This window comes from Aquarana catesbeiana, linkage group LG02, assembly GCF_042186555.1.
Source record: "Aquarana catesbeiana isolate 2022-GZ linkage group LG02, ASM4218655v1, whole genome shotgun sequence".
Taxonomy (NCBI): domain Eukaryota; kingdom Metazoa; phylum Chordata; class Amphibia; order Anura; family Ranidae; genus Aquarana; species Aquarana catesbeiana.
In genome coordinates this window covers 472,531,439-472,556,846 of record NC_133325.1, presented here as the reverse complement: position 1 = coordinate 472,556,846, position 25,408 = coordinate 472,531,439, and the positions used below count along the sequence as shown (strand labels likewise).

Sequence of the window (25,408 nt, the reverse complement as noted above, 5' to 3'; positions counted from 1 at the left end):
GTCTCAGGCTTCCCAGGATGCCACTGAGCATGTGCGGGAATGAACGGTGAATGCTGGGAGCATTCACCACATCCAGGAAATAAATGCTTGTGGGCTTCAAATGCCCACAATGAAGATGGAAACCGCCTGCAGTGAATAATATAAGTTATTCTTTCCGACGAAATCTGACACAGGCGGACATATTACACACAATATGTGAGTATGTAATGCTGAGAAGAAAAGTTTGTGAATGAACTAAAAAAAAAAAAAAAAAAAAAAAAAAAAAACGATAGATAGGTGGACCCCCGCTTTAAGGAAGAAAAACTTACATTAAAATGCCCATCAATGCAGCGTTATCGGTGTCCATCTGCAGCCTTTTCAGTGTCAGTGCAGCCTTGCTCCAGTGTCTATTGCAGCCTTGTCAGTGCAGCTTTGCCCCAGTGCAGAATTGTCAGTGCAGCCTTGCCCCAGTGTCCATTGCAGCCTTGTCAGTGCAGCTTTGACCCAGTGCAGAATTGTCAGTGCAGCCTTGCCCCAGTGTCCATTGCAGCCTTGTCAGTGCAGCTTTGCCCCAGTGCAGCTTTGTGGGATCTTCGCGATCCCTGCCGACATACACAACCGTGTGTAAATTCAAATATGGCGCCGAGACTGCAGGGACTCGGCGGAGCCGAGATACACATACCCGAGAGTCCTCGGCGCCGCTTACAGTCCCGCCCAATGGGCGGGACTGTAAGCAGCGCCGAGAAAAGCCGAGGACTCTCGGGTATGTGTATCTCGGTCACTGCTGGCATGCAAGGATTTGTTTTGTCATCCTTGCAGCATTTGGAAAATATTTCTTCTAACAATATTTGCAAATTGCAGCAGAGAGGAGAAAAATCAAAACCAATTTACTGACCAGACTATAGGTACAAAATTATGTGGTGATGGTAGAAAACATTAACTGGAATTACTTAAAGGTTATAAAGATAAAATAATTTGTCAGACAAATTCGCCCTCTCGCCCATCAATTAAAGCCTGAGAGGACAGAAACTATCAGCCACTGTATACCAAAAATCACTCAACTGTAGGAGGTACAAGATGGAACTCACAAGCAAACTAAACTGGACCATTTCCCCTGCAGTGCCCCCTAATGGCAGAAAATCATATTTCTCTTGTCTGAGAACTGCATTGAGAACTAGTGTAACTTGAATTGTATTCCAGGAATTGTGTGTCTTCAGCTGAGATAACATGCAATTTAAGACTTTACATAAAGTCTCAGAAATTTTTCATGATATATACAGATATAATATTTATCATTGTAAAAGAACATATTCCACACACTTTTTTTACAATTTTTCCAAAGAAACTCAAAACAAAAAACTTTTTCCAACTTTTCCGTTTTGTATTTTTTTCGCTTTCCCATCTCCAGCAAGAATCAAATAAAAGCATGTGGAAAACCAGAACAACAAAAGGTTGGAATCTGCAACAAAGGTTGTTATAATCCTTGCAATCTACATAGATCACCCAGGGGGGAATGTTTTTTTTTCTTAACTTCTGTTGAGAAAAAAAAAACATTCCCCCCTGGGTGATCTATGTAGATTGCAGAGATTATAACAACCTTTGTTGCAGATTCCAACCTTTTGTTATTCTGAAGTAATCCCTGTATGTTGCTCTGAGCCTCAGTGATGAGCGGGTCTAATGGGAGTGGTTTCATCATCATCTATCAGGTGTGCACCTGCAGGGCACTAATGAGGAAATCTGCTGGGCCTGCATCCCTTTAGACGTGTTCACACTGGGAGGTGTCTCACCAAAAATGACATTTTTGTTGCGGGGGATGCATGAAATCTGACTTGTATCTTAGGCAGACTTCTGGGAAAATTGGTGAGCCAATCACACAAGCAGGAAATGTTTCTGGGGGTGGTCAGTACACCCTCTGTGTACAGAACAACTCCAGGAATCCATATTGCAATGCATTCTCAGAAAATTACAGTGGCTGCAGAATGAAAAGGAAAGGTCATTTTTACATTCAATATAATATGACTTGCGTCGCAATTGTATACGCTATATTATTTTTTTTCTTTATTTGCTAATTTTTCCCCACAAAAGTGGAGTTACCCTTTAAAAATATAGGTCAATCGGTTAAGTCAGATATGAGGTGCATGACAAACTAACCTTTAAAAATGGAGACTCTTCCAACATGTCTAGGAACTCTGGGAAAAAATCTCCAACTTCTTCATCAACTGCTCCAACCAGGCTGATTTGTCTCATTGGACCAGCTCTGTATGTGCCACAGCAGTAGGTTCTGCTGACCTAAGAGGAATTGATAAAAAAATTCTATATGACGTTTATTGATTTGGTTATCTGTCAAGAAAAACTTTTGTTCTCAGGATATTGCTTAGTCACAATTAACACTTCTAGAGGTTTCCATATAACAGAGCAATAATTCACTGACTTTAGTACCACTTTAAAAGTTTCATAATGCTTCAATCAGTTGCTTACACATACCAGCAGTAGCTTTTATGGTTTCTTGTATGGTAAGAATTTCAGCTTATAAAAATGAAAGATTTACACCTTTTTAGAAAATGTATATAACCACTAGGAATCATTATTAAAAATAGGAAGATTTGCATGGTTCATAAAAACAGCCCTCCTGGTCTTTTGAGACAGCAGCGTACAGATGGCATTTTGTATTAAGATAAGGACAATGACTTAGGAGGGGGTTTTTGCACATTGCATGTATATTACGTTGAATACAGAACTCAACAGGCTAGAAAACAAATTCTGGAATGTTCTGTTTTTCAGGTGTCCCTTCCCACCTTCCACTCTGAGCAGAGAGCTGTGACTGTCAGTCACCGGCTCTCTGCTCTGCCCTTTCAGCGCTCACTGGAGCACTGGGTTGTGGAGAGGGCAGGAGTGACTGGCTCAGCCTTTAAGTGGATCGCCGAGCCAGATGTTGGTCCAAGCATCTGGGTGAATCCCAACCCTATGGTCGGACTCTTTACCGAGCCCGGACCGGCTGAGTGATGTCAGCGGGCTTTAGCTCACTGTCGGCTGAAAATGGGTAACAGGAGTGCAGAACGAAATGCACTCCTGTGACCTACAGGAGTAGAGCCAAAATACCTTTGGCCATACTTCTCCTTTGCAAATGATGTGCACATAAAGTACATAATAACAGAGGCTACAAAAGCAGGTAATTTATTATAATTTCCCTTCTGTTTTAGTTGCATAGTTTCGTTAAAAAAACAAAACAAAACAAAAAAAAAAAACACATAAAACAAAAAACATATGAACTCAAAAAGATGGGAACGGATATCTAATGCTGGCCATACAGAGAAATTCCTGCATCGCATAGAACTCACTCACATGGGTGTGAACAGATTGTATGGCTGAATTTGCAGCGCATTCGGACCAAAATCGTGCAGGACCCTTTTTTTGTCTGCACAGAATCAGATCGCATGGGTGATCACACCCATGCGATCCGATTCCTGTCCAAATTCATAGTTCACACTGCGATATGCAAACTAATCTGGGGGTTTCATTAACTTTCTATTGACACCTGCAGCGGTTTGCATAGGGCAATGTGAACTGCCTGCGAGTTCTATGCGATGCGGGAACTGGCACTGGAATCGTGCTGGTTCCCTGAATCGCGCTGGTGTGATCACTAAGGCTTGGTTCATATATATGCAAATTCGCTGCGTTTTTAATCACATCCAATTCCCATAACATGTGAATTGGACCGATTTTTCAATAAAGCCGGTTCACACATGTGCGGGGCGGCCGCGGTGTGGTTTTAAAAAGGGTCCCGTGGGATTCTGGGTTCAATTCAGGTGCGATTTCAGGTAAAAATTTGCACCTATACCGGTGAACAGAACTGCACTGAAACTGCAGCAGCACGTGTGAACCCAGCTTTAGGTCCCTTTCACACGGGATGGACTCAAATCAAGTGGCTCTGCCTGGTCAGCGAGGAATCTGTCTGCTGATCCCCACTGAGCAGGCGGATGACAGGTCCGTGTCTGCTCCGCTGATGCAGAGCCGACACAGCCTGTCGTTCTCTGTAGGACGGTCCAATGAAAATGGATTGCCTGTCCGTTTCCATCTAACCGTCATCTGATCACCGAATGCGAAACATCCCCATCCGCATGTTCAAGAATACATATTTAAAAATTGCTGAATACACTGTATTTACTGATAAATCCTATGAAATCTCTTAGCTTTCCCCTTCCGAGTAATTTAAAAAAAAAGGGGCTGGAAAGTCCTGTTTACCACAAGTAACCCTGTCTGTACTGGCAGATGTTTATTATCAGTTGTAAACCAAATGTGCACACTGTCTGCCTGAAAGCGGTAAACATAGCAAGGCTTGGGTTGTACATTGTAAAGTATATGTTATTGCACTTTTAGACTTCATTCACATGTGGAGGGTTGTAATTTGTGCACTTGGGAATGACAGATGTTCCATGCAGCCAGTCTGACAAAATGAACACGTAGAGATGCAGCAGCTATAGTGATTCTAGTGACATCTGCCTGAACTGCTGCTGTGTCTGGCTTTGACAGGCTGCCGGCACAGAAATCCTGTTGTCATTACACAGTTTTACATATACAACACTCTGTACAGAGGAATTGGTCTATGCACCTGTGTGAATGAAGCCTTAAAGCAATGGGGGAGATTTACTAAAACTGGAGCACTCCAAATCTGGTCCAGTTGTGCATGGTAGCCATTCAGCTTCTGACTTCAGCTTTTTCAATTAAACTGACAATAAAACCTGGAAGCCCATTGGTTTCTATGCAGAGCTGCACCAGACACTGTATTCCAGTTTTAGTGACTCTCCCCAATCTGTTCCTTAAGTGTTCTTTGCAAGTTATTTTAAACAAAACAAACTGAGTCTTGTGTATAATCCTGGTCCAAGGAATAAACTACAAAAAAGGGCAGTTGTTTAGGTATGCTGTTTGAATGGAACAAACCACAAAGCAAACAAGAAAATCTGATTCAATAGTTAGCCAGTGATTGAAGCTGTGGGTGGCCCTATTGGTACCACCCAACTCAACAAAAGTAGATTTTTCAAACTGTCCTTTTCAAAGGAACCAGAAGGGAAATTGTCAGCCAAACAGTGACTGCAATCATTAGGGTGCAGTAACCATTCTGACAACCACAGGTGCTAGCTGTCAGAATACGATAGTCAGCAGGGAAGATTCCCCTTATTCATGCCATTATCCTGGAAAAGAAGAATCTATTGGGATTTCTCATGTTTAGCCTGCAGGTAAATCTATAGTGTATGGATAGTATTTGTCAAGCAAAAGAAACAATATAATGCCCACAGATAATGTTCCAGTGGGGATTCTAAGAAGTAACTTCTTTCCTGATTGTAAGGCGGTTTAATTTTCAATCTCCAAGAATTGGGAGTAAACTTGAATATTGGAGCTGCACGATTAATCGTTAACCAATCGAAATTGCGATTCTACCCCCCTCCGGATCTTAAAACAGCATTTCCACGAGTTCCATGCTCACTTCTGACAGCTGTCCAAAAAAAAAAAATCCAGGCAGCCTGCCAAGTTTATCTCAACATCTGAGAGAACTATAAACAAAGTAACATTTTGTTCTTAGATCAAAGGGATTAACTTTGGTCTGTAAATGAGGGCAGTTTAACCACTTAAAGCGGAGTTCCACCCAAAAGTGGAACTTCCCCTCATTCCCCCCTGTCCTGTCCCCACTTCTACGAGTCCGGGCCGCATCGCATTACGTCAGCGGCTCGGCTCCCTCCTTCTCCCCCTGCCGCCGGGCCAGTAGTAGAGCGCAGCTGTGCCTCGCGCATGCGCAGTAGAGGCCTGGCGTGAAGCCATAATGCTACACTGCCGGGTTCCCTTACCCGCAATGGTGGTGGCAGCACCCGACAGCTGGACACCAGGACAGGTAAGTGTCCTATTATTAAAAGTCAGCAGCTGCAGTATGTGTAGCTGCTGGCTTTTAATTTTTGCAGGGGTGGGCGGACCTCCCCTTTAACCACTTAAGGACCAAGCCTTTTTGAGATTTGGTGTTTACAAGTTAAAATAATTTTTTTTTTGCTAGAAAATTACTTAGAAAAAAAAAAAAACACAATATGTAATGTTTGGGGGGTTCTAACACCCTAGAGAATAAAATGGTGGCTGTTGCAATACTTTGTCACACTGGTCTTACAAGCGCATTTTGGAAAAAATATTTTTTTTAAATTCAAAAATGTAAGACAACAGTAAAGTTAGTTTTTTTTATAATGTGAAAGAGGTTGTTACACCAAGTAAATGGATACCCAACATGTTGCGCTTCAAAATTGCGCCTGCTCGTGGAATGGCGACAAACTTTTACCCTTAATCTCCATAGGCGATGTTTTACAAATTCTACAGGTTGCATGTTTTGAGTTTACAGAGGAGAGGTCTAGGGCTAGAATTATTGCTCTCACTTTAGCGATCGCGGCGATACCTCACATGTCTGGTTTGAACACTGTTTTCATATGTGGGTGCTACTCACGTATACGTTAATTTCTGCACGTGAGCACGGCGGGACAGGGCGCGTTAAAAAAATTATTTTTTGTTTTTTTAAAAAAAAAAAACACTAAACCTTTTTCTGACCCTTGTTGCTTAAAAGTTAAAATCAGTATTTTTGGTAGAAAATTATTAAGAACCCTCAAACATTATATATATTTTTTTTAGCAGAGACCCTAGAGAATAAATTGGCGGTTGTTGCAATATTTTAAGTCACACTGTATTGGCGCATTGGCCTTTTAAATGCAATTTTAGAAAAAAAAATACACTTTAATGAATAATAAAAAAAACACAAAACAAAAGCACAAAACAGTAAATAAAATTTTTTTTGTATAATGTGAGAGATGAGGTTACACCGCAAGAATCGTGATCTTTATTCTAAGCAAAAAAAATTGTGATTCTCATTTTAGCCAGAATCGTGCAGCTCTATTGAATATTATATAAATGAGCACCAAAATTGGCAAGCAGTCAAGAATTCAGTTAATCTAAGCATTGTTCATGTGGACTGCCCACCACTAAGCCAAGTTTATACGCAGACAATATACAGAGCAATTTTATACTGTTCTATTACCTACTAATCTGATCACATGCCTGCTGGGCTACAATGACTAGTACATGAAGCAAGTTTGAGCAGGGTCATCAGGAACCAGCTGAAATATGCTTTGTGAATAGCCCTGTTGGCACTCTCCCACTTAACATCCTTAGACTGAACTGAAAGAGCAGGGCAAAATGATGCATAGTTATGGTATTTTGACAGCCAGCTGTCAGAATACAATATCTGCAGCGGGAGATTTGTATAAATTGCAGGAAGCCTGTTATATATGTATTTCCCTCCTTCAGCCTGTGTATGGTTTATGCTCAAAAGCTCCTCTCCTGAACACAACTTTATCCACTTGACCTCTGGAAAATTTACCCTGCATCATGACCAGGCCATTTTTTATGATTCGGCATGCTGTTAACTTTAAAGGACAATTGCGTGGTCATGCAACGCTGTACCCAAATAAAATGTTTTACTTTTTTCCCCACAAACCACAAATAGAGCTTTCATTTAGTGGTATTTGATCAGCACTGTTTTTTTTTCTTTACAATTTTTGCACTATAAACAAAAAAAGGTGGACAAGTTTGGAAAAATATATATATATATATATATATATATATATATATATATATATATATATATATATATATATATATATATATATATATATATATATATATATATATATATATATAAAAACTTTATGAAATGTTGGCCAATATACAATATCTCACAAAGGTGAGTACACCGCTCACATTTTTTTGTAAATATTTTATATCTTTTCATGACACAACACTGAAGAAATTACACTTTGCTACAATGTAAATTAGTGAGTGTACAGCTTGTATAACAGTGTAAATGTGCTGTTGTCATGTGACTCTGTGTTACAAGGTCTCATGTGTGAATGGGGAGTTTTTAATTTGGTGTTATCGCTCTCACTCTCACACTGGTCACTGGAAGTTCAACATGGCACCCCATGGCAAAAAACTCTGAGGATCTGAAAAAAAGAATTGTTGCTCTACATAAAGATGGCCTAGGCTATAAGAAAATTGCCAAGACCCTGAAACTGAGCTGCAGCATGGTGGCCAAGACCATACAGCAGTTTAACAGGACAGGTTCCACTCAGAACAGGCCTCGCCATGGTCGACCAAAGAAGTTGAGTACACATGCTCAGCGTCATATCCAGAAGTCGTCTTTGGGAAAAAGACATATGAGTGCTTCAGGCATTGCTGCAGAGGTTGAAGGGGTGGGGGGTCAGCCTGTCAGTGCTCAGACCATACACCGCACACTGCATCAAATTGGTCTGCATTGGAGTCGTCCCAGAAGGAAGCCTCTTCTAAAGATGATGCACAAGAGAGCCCGCAAACAGTTTGCTGAAGACAAGCAGACAAAGGACATGGTTTACTGGAACCATGATTTGTGGTCTGAGATTAAGATAAACTTATTTGGTTCACATGGTGTCGAGCGTGTGTGGCGGCAACCAGGTGAGGAGTACAAAGACAATTGTGTCTTGCCTACAGTCAAGCATGGTGGTAGGAGTGTCATGGTCCGGGGCTGCACGAGTGCTGCCGGTACTGGCGAGCTACGGTTCATTGAGGGAACTATGAATGCCAACATGTACTGTGACATACTGAAGCAGAGCATGATCCCCTTCCCTACAGAGACTGGGCCGCAGGGCAGTATTCCAACATAACGACCCCAAACACACCTCCAAGATGACCACTGCCTTTCTAAAGAAGCTGAGGGTAAAGGTGATGGACTGGCCAAGCATGTCTCCAGACCTAAACCCTATTGAGCATCCTCAAATGGAAGTTGGAGGAGCGCAAAGTCTCTAACATCCACCAGCTCCGTGATGTCGTCATGGAGGAGTGGAAGAGGACTCCAGTGGCAACCTGTGAAGTTCTGGTGAACTCCATGCCCAAGAGGGTTAAAATGGTTGTAAACCCCTTTACAACCACTCTACCTACAGGTAAGCCTAGATTAAGACTTACCTGTAGGTGCTCGAAATATCTCCTAAACCTCAACGGTTTAGGAGATATTTGCAAAAGAGACGGGCACCGATGTCTACGGCACATGCGCCGTAAACAACGGTGCAGGCGTCCTGTAGAAACCTTTAGAAACGGCGATCGTGCTGTTTCTAAAGCAGATCGTGCCATGCCTGGAGACGTCATCGTGGCTCCAGCCAATCACAGCGCCGGAGCCGCGATACCCGAAAGGAAGAGGGTGAAAGATGGAAGCTTCATGGAGGCGAGGAAATTGGGGACATCGTAGGCTTCGAAGCGAGGCATAGTAGCCCACTATGCTTTACTTTTGCAGGGAAACAAAGAGGAAGTAAAACTCATCAGAGTTTACTTCCTCTTTAACCGGTTCCCGACCGGCGCATGCCGATGTACGTCGGTAGAATGGCACGGCTGGGCAAATGGGCGTACCTGTATGTCCATTTGAATTCCCCGCCGTGCCATTGCGTGCGCGCTGGCCGGGAGCTCTGAGAGTCGGGTCGCTGTTTACACTGTTATACAAGCTGTACACTCACTACTTTACATTGTAGCAAAGTGTAATTTCTTCAGTGTTGTCACATGAAAGATATAATAAAATATTTACAAAAATGTGAGGGGGGGTACTCATTTTTGTGAGATACTGTATATTCTACTACATATTTTTGGTAAACTTCCCAATAAGCGTATATTGATTGGTTTGCGCAAAAGTGAGAGCGTCTACAAACTATGGTATATATTAGAGGTGCACCGAATGGAAATTTTGGTGCCGAAACCGAAGAGGCAGGATGCACTTAAAAAATTAGTTTAGAAAAATATATATTTTTATATATAAATTGTATTTTATTCGACTTTTTAATATTATAAATTTAAATGAATATTAATTTATTGTCAGCCGTTATTGGCACATTTAGCGCAAGCAAAACGTATCTTCACAATGGTCCGTTGCGCTTTCGTTGTGGTGTTAACATTTTTTTGTGATGCGGTTTGAGTCACATGACCTATGAAACACACCATACGCACAGTAAAATGGTGGTAAAATCGTGGCAAATCAGCGACTTATAGCAAAACTGACTATTGCAGTGGATATTCTGACACGTGACACTTTGTGGGAATCAGAGACACTAATACAGTGATCAGTGCTAAAAAGTAAGCACTGTCACTGTACTAATGCCACTTGCTAGGAAGGGGTTAAACATAGGACGGTTAAAGGGTTAAATGTATGCCTCAACCAGCGTTTGTGTACTATGCTTGGAGTTTTTACTAATGGAAGTGATGGATTTTATTCCCTGCATTCCTTTGCAGGGAAAGAAAGTCCATCACTTCCCTGTCAGAATAGAGATCTGCTGTCCCGTGTCACTTCCACATGACCGGCGGGTGCTGGCAGACATCTATTGGCTGGCCCCCGCTGACCGACTTCTGCTGTTACAAATAAGTGTCGCATATGTGATCCTGCACAGCGCGGCCGCTTTGTAGCAGTAAATCTGCTATGGGGCATCGGCAAGTGGTTGCAGTACTATACATGCATAGACACGTAGGCTAACATGAAGGAGGGTTTAGAGGTGGCAGAAGGAGGTAAAAAAAATAAATAAAAAGCTCAAACCTCTATAAAATCAGGCATTTCTGAGCTGCAGTGTACATGAGCCCGAACTGATACAATGGATGGATTCACAAGTGACAGCGATTCCTTTAGGAAGTTATTAAGTAGTTACAACAAGGGTTGAGGAACAGGATGACAAAACAAAAAAAAAAAGAAGAAGAAAAAAAATGCTCCTGCATATCCTAGGGCAGAGTTTGACGTTTTCCTTATAATTTGAGTTAGGGGCCGATATGAGAACAAATGTACCAGAAACATCACTAAATTTATTCTAGGAACATTTTCCAACCTTTCCTGAATGATTTAACTTGAGAGATAGTAACCAATGTTTAAAAACGTCAGTTTTGCCGCATTTACATGCTGCGTTTAGCAACGTTTGCTTTTAGAAGCATTTTTTTTTTTTTTTTTTCCAAATAGTCAAAAATTAAAAACGCCTGTAAATGAAACACGGCGAAATGCGAGTTACTGCGTTTACAAGCTGTTACAGGCATTTCAAATGCCTCTGAACATCCCTCCAGAACGCATTTTTTTTGCTTTCCAAAAAAATGCTTCTAAACTCAACTGCCTAGAAACTACTATACAGGACCCTATGTACTGATAAGAGAACATAGGAGAGTTCAGGGGCAGCTGGAAAAAACGTCCAACTGCTCCTAAACGTCCATTTACCAGCAGCAGCAGTGTACATGAAGCCTTATTGTCACTTCAATTAAAGAATCACAATTAAGAACACTAACAATTGGTCAATGCATATTTCTGAACTAATTTATTTAGTAGCTCTATGCAGCTATAATTAAAAAAAAAAAAAAAAAACCCTTTGAGCCAATCAGAACAGGATTCAAAACCCTCTTGCTTTTACCAATAGAAACATCTCTAAAATGGCTCCAGCTGCTTTCCGGCACACTGGTTACTCTCCCAGGACATTAACTATTCTGTCCTGCAGACTAACCAAATAACCAGAAAGATGTGCAACACAAGCCATTCAAATTATGCACCTTACCCTTAAATAAGCTTTCAACAGCAATTTCACATTTCTAAAGTATAGGCTCAACACACCTGTGCATGAAAGTTTGCAATTGTTGTTGTTTCGATGTCTTTCTTGCCAAGGATCTCCATTTTAACTGGTGTATTTGGAAAGTTAAAAGCAAAGTAGTCCAGAAAGTCTGGCAAGTAAGCAGCTGCGCCGTGCACTATGGCCAAGGCATAGTAAGATGCATTCTTGTCATTTTCATTAAAAGTCTTTTCCAGGAACTCCTCCGCAAATCTCTCCATCTCCATAGGAGACAAAAAGGAAAGTTCATCCATGTAAGCATGTAAAACTGGGGCTCCACCATTTGACTGATTCTCTTCATGCATTAGTCTGCTGAACCGAGATTCTGTTTTTAAGATACTGGTACGGATACAGTGCTCTTGATGAGATGCAAAGGGCATCTGGACCTCCTGAGGAACTCTGTATTCTTCAGTTCCAAGGTCTGATCGGCAAAGCTGTTCATCTTTTAGGTATCTGCAGGACTCCTGGTTTGTTTCTACTCCTACACTGGCTTGGTCTAGGGCTTCCTGATTAATGCGGGTCAGTCCAGCACACAGAGTCTGGACCTCTTTGTTGTACATTTTCAGCCGCCTTACTCTTAAATCATCTCTATGCTTCTTTTTCTTCTTTTTCTTGAGCTTTTTAAGAAGGAAAGCTTTATCGTCATTTAGTATTTTCTGTGATTTGCCATTCTCATCTGGAATTTCTGTGAAAGAGGTAAAAAGTGATTAAAACACTTTACAAAAAATGGTCAAACCTTCCCATAGACACACAGTTGAAGCAGTTATAGCTGCAGAGGGTAGGCCAACTCATTATTGAACCCTACGGGCTAAGACTGGGATGCCATTAAAGTTCATGTGTAGGTAAAGGCAGGCGTCCCAATACTTTTGGCAACATCGTGTAATTATTACATACATATATACATACACACAATGCCTTATCTTATGTTTTGTAAGCAATCACATGACGTCTGTTGCTTAACCACTTGCCGACCAGCCACCGTCATATTGCGGCAGGTCGGCACAATCCCAAGAATCGCCGTAGCTGTACGTCGGCCCTTTAAACAGCTCTAGCAGGCGCACGCCTGCTGCAACGCAGGGGACCCGATGCGTGTGGCCGCGATGTCCGCCATCCAGGAAAGCCAGAACGTGTGTGTGTGTGTGTGTGTGTGTGTGTGTGTGTGTGTGTGTGTGTGTGTGTGGCCACACAAATCCCCATTCTGTCAGGAGAGGAGACAGATCCTCTGCCCCTTCTAAGTAGGAACAGCGATATGTCTCCTCCTCTAGTCAGTTTCATACCCATACAGTTAGAAACACACATGAGGGAACACATTTAACCCCTTGATCACCCCTTAGTGTTAACGCCTTCCCTACCAGTGACATTTACACAGTAATCAGTGCATTTTTATAGCACTGATCACTGTATAAATGCCAATGGTCCCAAAAATGTGTCAAAAGCATCCGATCTGTCCGTCACAATGTCGCAATCCCGCTAAAAATCGGAGATCGCCATCATTACTAGTAGGAAAAAAAAAAAATACAATCAAAATGCTATAAATCTATTCCCTTTTTTGTAGACGCAATAACTTTTGCGCAAACCAATCAATATATGCATATTGCGATTTTTTTTACCAAAAAATATGTAGAATACATATATTGGCCTAAACTGATGAAGAAATTTCTTTTACTTTTTTTGCATATTATAGCAAAAAGTATAAAATATTGTTTTTTTTCCCCAAAATTTACGCTTTTTGTTTATAGCGCAAAAAATAAAAACCGCAGAGGTGATCAAAAGAAAGCTCTATTTGTTGGAAAAAAAGGACGTCAATTTTGTTTGGGCACAACGTTGCACGAGCATGCAATCGTCAGTTAAAGCAATGCAGTGCTGCATCGCAAAAAATGGCCTAGTCATTAAGGGGGAAATTCTTCCGGTCCTTAAGTGATTAAAGGATTTGTAAAGGCAGAAGGTTTTGTTTTTTTTAATGCATTAAGATAAAGCCTTTTGTGTGTTGCAGCCTCCCTAATACTTACCTGAGCCCCATCTCTGTCCACGAGTCCCTCGGCCTCTCTCCTGATTGGCTGAGAGACAGCAGCAGCGTCACTGGCTCCCGCAGGTGACAAAGTCAGTTAGCCAATCAGGAGAGAGGCAGTGTGGCCAAACAGCAGCTCCATGTCTGAATAGACACACAGAGCTGCAGCTCGGCTGCCCCCATAGCAAGCTGCTTCCTGTGGGGGGCACGCAACAGGAACACGCGACAGGAGGGAGGGGCCAGGAGCAGCAAAGAGGGACCCAAGAAGAGGAGGATCCAGGCTGCCCTGTGCAAAACCAATGCACATAGGAGGCAAGTATAACATGCTTTTTTGTTTTTTCAAAACAAGGAGACTTTACAATCACGGACTGAGAGATCGAGAATTAAAAGAAATTTCCCTGACTACGTCTTCACTATCAACATGGGAGAATAAAAACTCATCCCAATTCTTGCTCCGATACAGATAACAGAACTCTGATCCAGAAGATCTCCTAAAAGGAAAGCCAGAGGTTGTTTGTGGAGCTGAAAGGAAGGGAATGACAAAGAACTGGGAATGACATTTCTTTGCAATTTGCCTACAGAGAAGTGCCCCAAAAGCATTTCGCCATTTCAACCCCCATACAGAAGGAAAGTGAGGGGACGCTTAGGCTATAACACAGACTGAAATTTGACTGGTTCAGGAGGGACTGGTCAAGTATCAATGTGTGGCAGTCCCTGCTACATGGGAAAGTGCAGCAGAAATTGATGGGACGTGCTGGAAAATTTTACTCAGAGACAGAAGCCAATGAGCTGCAACCGCTGATGGTAGGGAAGGGTCAAGATTTCCTCATCCTCCTCGTTTAGCAGTGAATGGCCAGCTTTAGACCAATCTGAGAGACTTTGGAGGGCAAGCCTGCTGGTCCTAAGGTTTTGGTCAGGGATTACATACTAAGGTTCCAAGACCAAAAAAAACAAAAATGGACAAGCAAAAATGCTGATATGACTGCAATGCTAGAGGGCTGATGTGCAACATGGGTCAGAGGTATGTTCTACTTCCTATGTGGCACAGCAAACTACACAAAGCATATAGAGGGGTCTTATCCAAACAAACCATGCCCGAATGATGTTATTTGGTAGAATGGTAGACGCCAAAGGTTTCCACTATAAACATACCAATAAAATAACAGCATGTAATCCAGTTTGCAACCAGCCTGAACAGGAAGAGACAGACCCACTATTAGACGCTGTTTTTTGGACACTCAAAAGCAGACCTAAAGATCAATTCACACCTCTCTTCCACACAGGCAAGTTGAGCTTCTGGAACACCAACCGTCTCACAGGGAAACCAGGGGAGGCCAAAAAGATGCTGCAGATAGATGTTATTCATAAACCCCACAGTACCTGGGCAACACCAGTAGTTCTGGTGTGCACAATGGATCAGGCAACTAGATTCATGACTACAGAAAGCAGACACATAGTCATAGCCCATAAATTGCTGGAATAAACCGACAACCACCTGCTATCAAACAAAGGACCTAAAAGGCAATATGTCGATTGCTATAATGTATTACATATAGTTGGCAGTAAGGGTGTGCTGTTAAAAATAAAACATTCCTGCCCCTTCAGCAGATCTCTCAGACCCTTAGAGAGTTCATTACACAATCCAAACACACTGATTTGGATTGATTCTGTAATGAATTCTCCAAGGACCAGAGCTGCATTTGCTGCTCGGAAATTCTCAGTTGATATCAAAACTATTAAATTGTTACCAAACCCAGGACCCTGCAATTACTATATCTGGTCTCGTACAGTACACGGAAATGCATTTTTTTTTTTAGTAAATATAAAAACTGCTAAACATTAACTCATCAGCAGTAAATAGCAGTCTTGTGACTTCTATTAGTATCCAGCAAAACATTGGTTAACCAGTTGACCTCTGGAAGATTTACCCCCCAGGCCATTTTAGTGCTATACAGCACTGCATTACTTTAACCAAAATTGTGTAGTCATGCAACGCTGTACCCAAATAAAATTTGTAAATCCTTCCCCCATAAATAGGAACTTTCTTTGGTGGTATTTGATCATCACTGTGTCTATTTTTTGTGCTATAAACAAAAAAAAAAAACTTGAATATTTTTTTACTTTCTGCTCTAAAACCTATCAAAAAAACCCCTCAAATTCCTTCATGAATTTAGGCCAATATGTATTCTGCTATGTGTTTTTTGATAGATCAAACTCCTAATAAGCGTATATTGATTGGTTTACACAATCGTCTACAAACTATGGGATACATTTATGGAATTGTGTACTAGTAATAGTGGCGATCAGCGACATATAGCGGGACTGCGATATTGCAGCGAACAATTGGACACTGACACTTGATACTTTGTGGAAACCAGTGAAACTAATACAGTGATTTGTGCTACAGATATGCATGGTCAATGTATTAATGACACTGACTGGAAAGGAGTTAAACATCTAGGGAGATTAAATGGTTAACAGTGTGCCTAGCTGATGTTTATGTGTAATGTGTTAGGTGCTTTTACTAAGGAAAGGAATGGATTTTGTTCCCTGCTTTGTGGGAGCACAAAATCCATCCCTCCCGCGTCAGAACTGAGATCTGCCTTGTTTACATAGGCAGAACTTAGTTTTGTGTGTTTTACCAACAATCAGCAGGTGCTGGAGGACATCAAGTGCCCGGTCTTGCAGATCGGCTTTTGTTGTGAATAAAGAGGATCTCAGGCGTGTTCGCAACCCGCACGTGCGCAGAGCTTAATCACAGCTGCAGAGATCGGGAAATGTCTCACTGCCTGTGATTAGCGTTGTGCAGTGCTGACTTCCTGGCGGGCTCTGCACGTGCGGGTTGCGAACACGCCTGAGCTCATCCTTAGTTGTGAATGATCACAGCAGCACACACGCTCCCTGCAGGTGGAAGTGCAGAAACACACACAGTGGTTAAAGCTTGTAGTAGGAGTTTTCATTCTCCTCTGACTGTCCTACGAGACTGTCTGACCCTGTGCTGATCACATGCACCCTCCCGAAGAAGAAGAAAAAAAAAAAAAAAAAAAAAAAAACCCTCTCTAGCAATACACACCAAACTGAGCATTTGCAGAGTGCATCCTAGGGCTCTGTTCTATCAGCAGATGGATTGGGACAGTAAAATTGGAGGATCAGAGAAGACAGGATCAAACAGCCTTTTTACACAATGGAGAAGATTAACCCATTAGGTTCCACAGTGAGTATAACAAGCATGCTTTACTGCATATACAGACTGATTTTACTGTTGTGGGTTTAGTAACACTTTAAGGATACCGAGACTGAGGATTCTGAAAGCCAGTGATTTAGACTCGGCACAGAACCATAGTCTAGGCCAGTGGGTCTTAACCTTGGTCCTTAACCCTTTCCGAACACACCTACAAAAGGGCCTGCAGGTGGCCAGGTCAGTACGGAGTACGAACCTCCTTTCTCCCTCTCCTATTAGCTTATAGTCACTTCAATGACCATAAGCTTATATCAGAATTGTTCAGCAGACTCCAACCTACAACCCGCTGATCAGAGTCATTAACCCCTAATGTGACCATTCCCCCCCCCCCCATCCATCCATGGCACCGCTTCTCTGTCCCCTGCCTCTCCACCTCCCTTCCACCTAAAACTACTCCCCCCACTCTCCTCTCCTATCCCCTTCAATCCCCTTCTCCCCCCCCCAGCACTGCCCCCCCCCCCCCCCAATTTGATCCCCGCAGCCACCATCATAAGCTGGCATCCCTCTGCCGCTCCCACCGGCTTTAGGTGCTGCTGGGGGCTTGGGTGGTCCAGGTGTACGCCCCCCCCATCACCCAGACAGCCCCCCATACCGGCCCCCGCACCACCGATCCATCACTGCTCCGGCAGCATCCCTCCTTCCTCTGCCACAGCTTATGCTACGATAAACTGAGAGGCTGGGGAACACGGCGGGGGAGCGGTGCGGGTGATGTTTGGGCTTAGGGGGGCTTGGCGAACATGTGTTTACCACCCCCCCCCCCAGGTCCACCCGCACTCACCCCTCCACGGCGACGCCCCCCCTTGCACTCACCACTCCACGGATACCTCAGCTTCTCCTCCCGGCCAAACCGATCCGTCCTGATTGGCTAGGAGGAGAAGCTGAAAGACGATAGCGAATTTTAATTCGCTATTGTCACAAGTGGGTGGGTCCGGGCTGCAATTCTCTGCGCCCCAAGCCCAACCTTTTACAAGCCAATTAGAGCCTCAGGATCTAATCATGTGATGTGGCTTGGGAAAAAAACCTCATACAAACATACGAGTCCGGGGCCCTGCAGGGGGGTGGCGCCCCTAATGGACCGGCCAATCCTGGTAAGACTCCATTCACATGGAGCGGACTCGGTCAAGCAGATCCGCCTGCTCAGCGGGGGATCTGTCTGCTGATCCCCACTGAGCAAGCGGATGACAGGTCTATGTCTGCTCCGCTGATACGGAGCGGAAACGGACACAGCCCGCTGTTCTCTATGGGGCGGTCAGATGGAAACAGACAGCCTGTCCATTTCCATTGGATGCCATCTGATCCGGTCTGCTAGATGGATGGGGAATGGAATCCCCATCCGTCTGGATCAGATTCAGGCAGGTGTAAACAGACACATGTTCATTTACATCAGTCTTTCCATAGAGAACAATGGGGGCCCGTCTGAAAAAACGGACAGGCAGACCCGATTGGTGTGCTTGTGTGAAAGGGGCCTAAGGCCTTGTTCACACAGGGCATACACAGAGTACCTTTACAGGGATATACAGGTGTTCCGTGTTCTCTGTGCAGGCAGTCCCATTGATCTCATTTGGGATGTAGCAATTCCATGAGCTGAGCTGTTGCTCCCAATTTTACATCCATGTAGGTCCACATGCATGTCCCTGAGCTCACACTGTCTGCGTTTGGGGTCATGTACCCACACGGATGTCAGATTGGGAACGGCAGCTATGCCTGTGCAGCCATTGCATCCCAATTGACATAAAATGGGACTGCCTGCACGGAACACCTGTGCATCCCTGTGCGGGTAAACATGGCCCTCTATGGGCATACACTTTAGTACTAAAGCATCGTTCACATGTGGCATATTAATTTATTAGGAATTTTGTAAGTTACGTTGTCTTTATGCGCAATATTAATGATTTTAGTGTATTTTTAGTGAAAAATAGCGATATGATGAACATTTGCGCAATTATTGTGGGGCCCAAAAAATCTGTAGCACTTTTTTTTATTCTACAGGTCATGTGCTTTTAGAAAATGTCTAGTTTAAGGGATATTTTCAAATTCTGAAAGCTGTAAGTGAAAAATGAAAAACCTCCAGATTTTTTTGAGAAATTTTTGGATACGTTTGTTTTTCACCATTTCGTAAAAAGGCGCAATTTAAAATGTACAAATATTTGTTGTTATCTATTAACTCCATACAGGTTAAGCTTTTATATTTAGTAAGGATTTAGCAGGAATTTTGTAAAATTAGCTGTATTTTTATCTGCTAATAATGGTTTTAGTGTATTATTTGCGAATATGTTGGTTGATAAACATTTGCGCAACTACCGCAAGGTCTTAAAAAAAAATAAATAATAATAAGCAGTAGCACCTTCCTTTTTATTCTACTGATCATGTGCTTTCAGAAAATATATGGTTTTGGGGGCCTTTCAGAACTTCTGAAAGCTGTAAGGGAAAAATTTAAACATTCAGATTTTTAGAGAAATTTGGATATTTACGTACGTTCAGGTTTCACCATTTTGCAAAAATAGGATTTTTATAACAGCTTACCTGTAAAATCCTTTTCTTTTGAAGTACATCACGGGACACAGAGCCATAGTAATTACTATGTGGGTTATAGGCCATCTTTAGGTGCTGGACACTGGCACACCCTAAACAGGAAGTTGCTCTTCATATATAACCCCCCTCATACCGGCAGTATCTCAGTTTTGTAGCAAAGCACGTGTATACTAGAAAGAGGAGCAGGACTTCTGTGTCCCGTGATGTAAAATCCTTTTCTTTTGAAGTACAGGTAAGCTGTTATAAAAATCCTATTTTCTTTAATCGTACATCACGGGACACAGAGCCATAGCAATCACTATGTGGGATGTCCCATAGCAATGCCAACTGAGGGGAGGGAGACACAACAGAATTAGGGCAACATGAGACTAGAGGAGTTATACTGCTGACACTACGCCCAAAGGCGATATCCTCATGTCTTTTTACATCTACCTGATAGAATCTGGTAAAATGTATGGACTGAAGACAAAGTTGCGGCCTTGCAGATTTGAGCCATGGAGGCTTAGTGATGCACTGCCCACGGAGTACTAACAGCCCTAGAGGAGTGCGTTTTGATTTGAGAGGGTGGAATCTACCTCTTTAAACCATAAGCTTGAACGATTACTTGTCGAATCCATTTAGAAATAGTAGATTTCGATACTGCCTGTCCTCTTTTAGGACCTTCAGGCAATACGAACAAAACATCCGTTGTCCGAATCTGATCAGTTGCCTTTACGTAGACTTTGACTGCTCTCACCACATCAAGAGAATGTGGTAATTTTTCTTCCATAGAACAGGGTTCTGGGGAAAAAAAAAAAATGAAGGTAAAAAAGTTAGGATGAGGATGCAAGTTCACCTTATCCTTGTGAACAATAATATGGCTCTTTACAAAAAAGAGCAGCCAATTCTGATACCCTTCATGCAGCAGATATGGTTACCAGAAAAAATAGTTTCCTTGTCAAAAAGGGCCAAGGGAATATGTCGTATCGGCTCAAAAAAAAGGCTGTTTTTGTAATGCAGACAAAACTAAATTCAAGTCCCAAGGGTTCAGGGGTGACCTAACCGAAGATTAAGCAGTGTCACCCCCTGAATAAAGTTACGAACTTTATTCGCATCCGCATCACCAAATTACTCGCATAGTACAGGTTTAAAACAGCCGCTTCAGAAGCAATCAGACCGCAGTATGAGGTTCCGCTCACCGTTCACACAATGTGTCAGGTGACGTCACTGGCTCCTCCCTGGTGAGCGGAACCTCATACTGCGGTCTGATTGCTTCTGAAGCGCCTGTTTTAAACCTGTACTATGTGAGTCATTTGGTGATGCGGACTGTGTACATATATATGATAATTGCGCAATGATATCTTCTTTTCTTTTTTCTCTGCATAACATAATACGAACTGGGAGTATTTTGCCTTAATATCGAGCTAACCTGTGAGATGCGTGGCTGATCTGTGCAGCAACTTTTTCTTGTGATTAACTGAAGATAATCGTTTCCCATTTGCTGATTAGTAAACAAGTGTTTTATTGAAGAGACTGTTTTTTTATGCTGAACTTCACCTTAATATAGAGCTAGCCTGTGTTATACAGGGCTGATCTGCAATTTTTTGTGATTAACTGAAGATAATCATTTCCAATTTTGAAGAGATTGTTGTTTTTTTTATGCTGGTATAAATTTTTTTTTCTCACGTTTTGAATTTATTTCACATTGGACACCTACAACAAGATATTCAATTTTTGGGCATTGTATTTTATCCTTATTTCTCTGTATTGATTAAGGGTCTTCATATTGGTTTTATTCTCACGGATATACATTTTCTAGTAGGTAGTTGATTATTAGCGCACTTATAATATATTTATTATTTATTGTTTTTGAGTGGTTATTAGAGCACTTACCCATAAGAGCAGCTTTTAATCATTTGGTTATTTCCTACGGTCACTTTTAATTTGAATTTTGGATACATATTTGAATTATCAATTTTTTTACCTTATTTATTTGATTTTCTCATTTTTCACTGTATGCACTGTGTATTGTATACTGTAAACACCGGGTCACGACTTTCTTACATATCAGTGCTTTAGTAACTGTAAAATATACATTGTAGAGATGAGTTTTAGGCTTTGAAGGCTTGAGGAAGATCCCTTTAGCCCTCTTTTGGGGTGTTTCTACCTCCCCTTCTGACCATAGCCCGATGCATAAATGCAGAGGTACTACCCAGAAGAATCGCAACCACTGCTTTGAGCAATAGTCCAGCCACTTCTGCTGCTATTAACGCTCAGCCTGATGCGAACAGTAAATGTGTCAATAGGAATGCCTGTGTCACCAAACCTTACATGCCCCTTTTTGCTTATGTCCCCCCCAACAAATTGCAGCAGCAAAAATTGAGCTTTTTAAACACACTCCTGCGCCAGACGTTGGAGGACGCCAACGCTGTGCTAAGCCCTGCCCCCTCCATTGCATCGCGCCCCCTCTCTCTTTCAAAAGAGTTTGCGAGCGTGGGCCTCTGATCCGACGGGATCGGCTTGTGTGTGAGGGAGGGATGGCAAGGAGGAGACCTAGACAAGCCACCGTGCAGGGGTGGTAGGAAAACAGAGCGGCATGCCGATCGTTTTTAGCTTTCCTTTTTCCAGGCAGAGGAGGAGAGCTTTGACCATGTGGGGGGTGTCTGGTGGAAGAAACACCCCACCCCCCCTAAACTTACCAGAGGTCTGCCTGCTTGCCGGAGGAAAGCCTGCTGCTTCCTGACACAGCATGATCTCTGAGGAAAGCATGAAAAGGTACGTGCTCTATACAGCACCCAGTGGTGACTCTTAGGCATGACAACATTTACTTTTTTTTTTCATAAGAAAATTTAAGATTCCTTAGAAAAACTCCACTTACCTTACCACTAACCAACAGACCCAATCTTCCCCCTTCACGGTGGGTTCCGTTAAACCTTCAGGAGCCGGGACCCTCGGGGAACCCACACTCCTGGACCCGTAATAGCACCCCGCCAGTAAAACTTTATGGCTGAAAATACCAAAGCACTGGATCTCGGGGTCCAGCTCTCTAAAAAGAGAAGCGTTACAGGCAAAACCTCGTTTCTTTGGACACAAGGCCCGGGTACCATTCAATTCGGCCAAAAAGACACTTTGAATGGATCCGGCTGCATAGCTTGCCCCAGCAAGCATTGCTCCAGTAGAGCTCAGCACAGCACATCTTCACTCGTGACCAAGACACTGGTGAAAAAATGGCGGTACTCCCTGTATGGGAGGGGTTATATATGGAGAGCAACTTCCTGTTTAGGGTGTGCCAGTGTCCAGCACCCGAAGGTGGCCTATAACCTAGTGATTACTATGGCTTTGTGTCCCGTGATCTACGATTAAAGAAAAAGGCGCAATTTAAAAGTAACAAATATTTGTTATTAACTCAATACAGGTTAAGCTTTTATATTCAGTAGGAGTTTTGTCAAATTTGCTGTGTTATCTGCTAATAATGGTTTTCGTGTATTTTTTGCAAATATGTTGGTTTGATAAACATTTGTGCAAATACCGCGGGGTCTAAAAAAATCAGTAGCACCTTCCTTTTATTCTACTGATCATGTGTTTTCAGAAAATATATAGTGTTGGGGGTCTTTCACAAATTCTGAAAGCTATAAGTGAAAAATAAAAAAAAGAAAGGAAGAATTGCAAAAATGGTCTGGCCACCTGAGTGTACAAAATGGAGCACAGGGCCTGGCAGCATAAAGGTTAAGAGAGGAACTGCAGTCTGCTCACATTTGTAATAAAACACCTTTGCCATTCTGAAGCTTCCCTCCAACCACTTTGCATATTTCATATATACAGTGATCCTGTACTTGCCAAATATGCTGCAGAAATCTCCCTCCACCACTTCTCCACGGCATCCATTTAAACTGCAGGCAGCTAAAGCTGCTGCCTGTTCATTTCCTGGATTTACACACAGAGGCACACTCCCAGCTCTGCTGCTCCCATTGGCCCTCTTATGACTCTCACCCCCCTCCCTTAATGGCAAACTCTCATGAGAGAGAGCGCAGTGCATGATGTCATAAGCCTAGGCTTTCTACCAGACAAGAAACTCGAAGTAGGCTGTATAAGGTATTTACTGGCAGAAAAAAAAAAAAATTGTACTATCCAAAGTTAAAAAAAGGGCAGAGGATTTAATAGATGGAAAAATGACTGAAGGTCTGCTTTAAGTAGTCCCAACAGGCCATGTTTGCAGGTTTTTCTTTAGCTTGCACAGGTGCTTTAAGTCAGTCAACGGTTTGGTATTTTGGACAGCTATTTTATCTAAAAGAAATTCCAAAAACATGGCCTGTTGGGCGTATTTGAGGACTGAGGTCTAGGCAAACCTTGCATGTTTAATTCTATTTATTTTACTGTTGCCATTTTCAGTTTTGTAATACTTTTGTTGCCCCATTTTCCTTTTTTGTGTTGAAACAATATTTACAAAATCATTAAACAAATCTATAAATGCCCTTTAAAATAATAAATTAAGGCCCCTTTCACACGATCGGACCGTTCAGGTCCGCCTGTCAGTTTTGGCGGCGGACCTGAACGGGCGCTCCATGTTAGCCTATGGAGCGACGGATGTCAGCGGAGACATGTCCGCTGACATCCCACCCGGTCCGATCCGCTAAAAGCAGACAGATGGCCCTACGTCCAGGTCCGTCGCGATCGGATCGGGTGAGATCTGATGAAAACGGACATGTTGTCCGTTTTCATCCGATCCCTCCATAGGCGGCAGCGGCGCCTGACAAGCCCCTCCCCACTCAATGAGCGGAGAGGGACCTGTCATCCTTCGGCTCAGCGGAGATCAACGGACTGATCTCCCGCTGAGCCGGCGGACAGAGGTGGACTCCATTGAAGCAGAGTCCGCCTCGTGTGAAAGGGGCCTTAAAAGGTTTCCCTTAAAGCAGAATTCTCCCCAAAAGTGGAACTTCCGCTCATTTGTCTCCTCTCCCCCTCTGGTGCCACAATTGGCACCTTTTGGGTGGGGAGGGGGGGGGCAGGATATCCTGTTCCCACTTCCGGGAGTCCGGGCCGCGGCCCGTGACATCATCGCGAGGCTCCCTCCTCCTCTCCCTGTCGCCGGACCAGTAGGAGCGGGTGCCTCGCGCATGCACAGTAGGGTTCCCGGCGTGAAGCCTTAAGGCTACACTGCCGAGTACCCGCACCCGCAATGGCGGCGGCAGGACCTGACAGCTGATGGAAACATCAGCCGCGGTGCCAACATTGCTGGATTTCACGACAGATAAGTGTCCTATTGTTAAAAGCCAGCAGCTTCAGTATGTGTAGCTGCTGGTTTTTAATTTTTTTTTGGGGGCAGAACACCACTTTAATAGGGAGCTACCACATTGTAAACTTCTTTATATCCTTGTCTGGGCACAGCAGCAAGTGATACAGACCTTTTCTTTAAAAAGGTCAGAACTGCAGGAACTGAAAGGTGAAATTACCCATAAAACACATGGTGGAAGCTACTGTGTGTATAAAGGGTTAACCTGCTCCAGTGACTCTCAATCTGCTGTTTAGATGGCTGTCCCAGAGCAGGAAAAATTTCTGCGTAGGATGGGATTTGGAGTGTAAACATCACATTCTAGTCGTAGAACTTGGATCCGAGAGTGTAATTGTCACAGTAAAAAACAAGGCAATCCAGTCAAAGAGCTGGAAATTATCAGTCATTTGGGTTAGAAAAAGAAAAACATTACCAAACAATAATAAAACAAGAACAACCAAAAGTCGTTATCTCATATTTATCTAGGTACAGCTGAAAAACATGACATTTTTAAACACTTTGCCGGAATAGAAAGCCAAGGGTATCGGATCAATATGAAGGACACACACACTATACCAGGTGGCTCAGAACTCAATCTCATTACGGCCTATTTCGTCTCTTTTATCACCCTAGAAAGCCATAGCCAATGCTTCTAATCTCTGTATACAATAAAATAAGATGCTTTATTTGGCATTCTTACAAACCAAGAACGTGTGGTCCTGTTAAAACCAAAG

At 42.8% G+C, this 25,408-nt stretch overlaps 1 protein-coding gene across 1 annotated transcript in view; it reads right to left on the bottom strand.

Annotated features, from left to right (window-relative positions):
* Nucleotides 1-25,408, bottom strand: part of RSBN1 (round spermatid basic protein 1) — a 65,969-nt gene that overhangs the window by 26,934 nt on the left and 13,627 nt on the right. The window contains exons 2-3 of the mRNA XM_073615710.1: nucleotides 11,651-12,330; nucleotides 2,131-2,268 (exon numbers count right to left, since the gene is read on the bottom strand). Coding sequence (XP_073471811.1) covers nucleotides 2,131-2,268; nucleotides 11,651-12,330 — 818 coding nt within the window. The remainder of the gene's footprint in view (nucleotides 1-2,130; nucleotides 2,269-11,650; nucleotides 12,331-25,408) is intronic.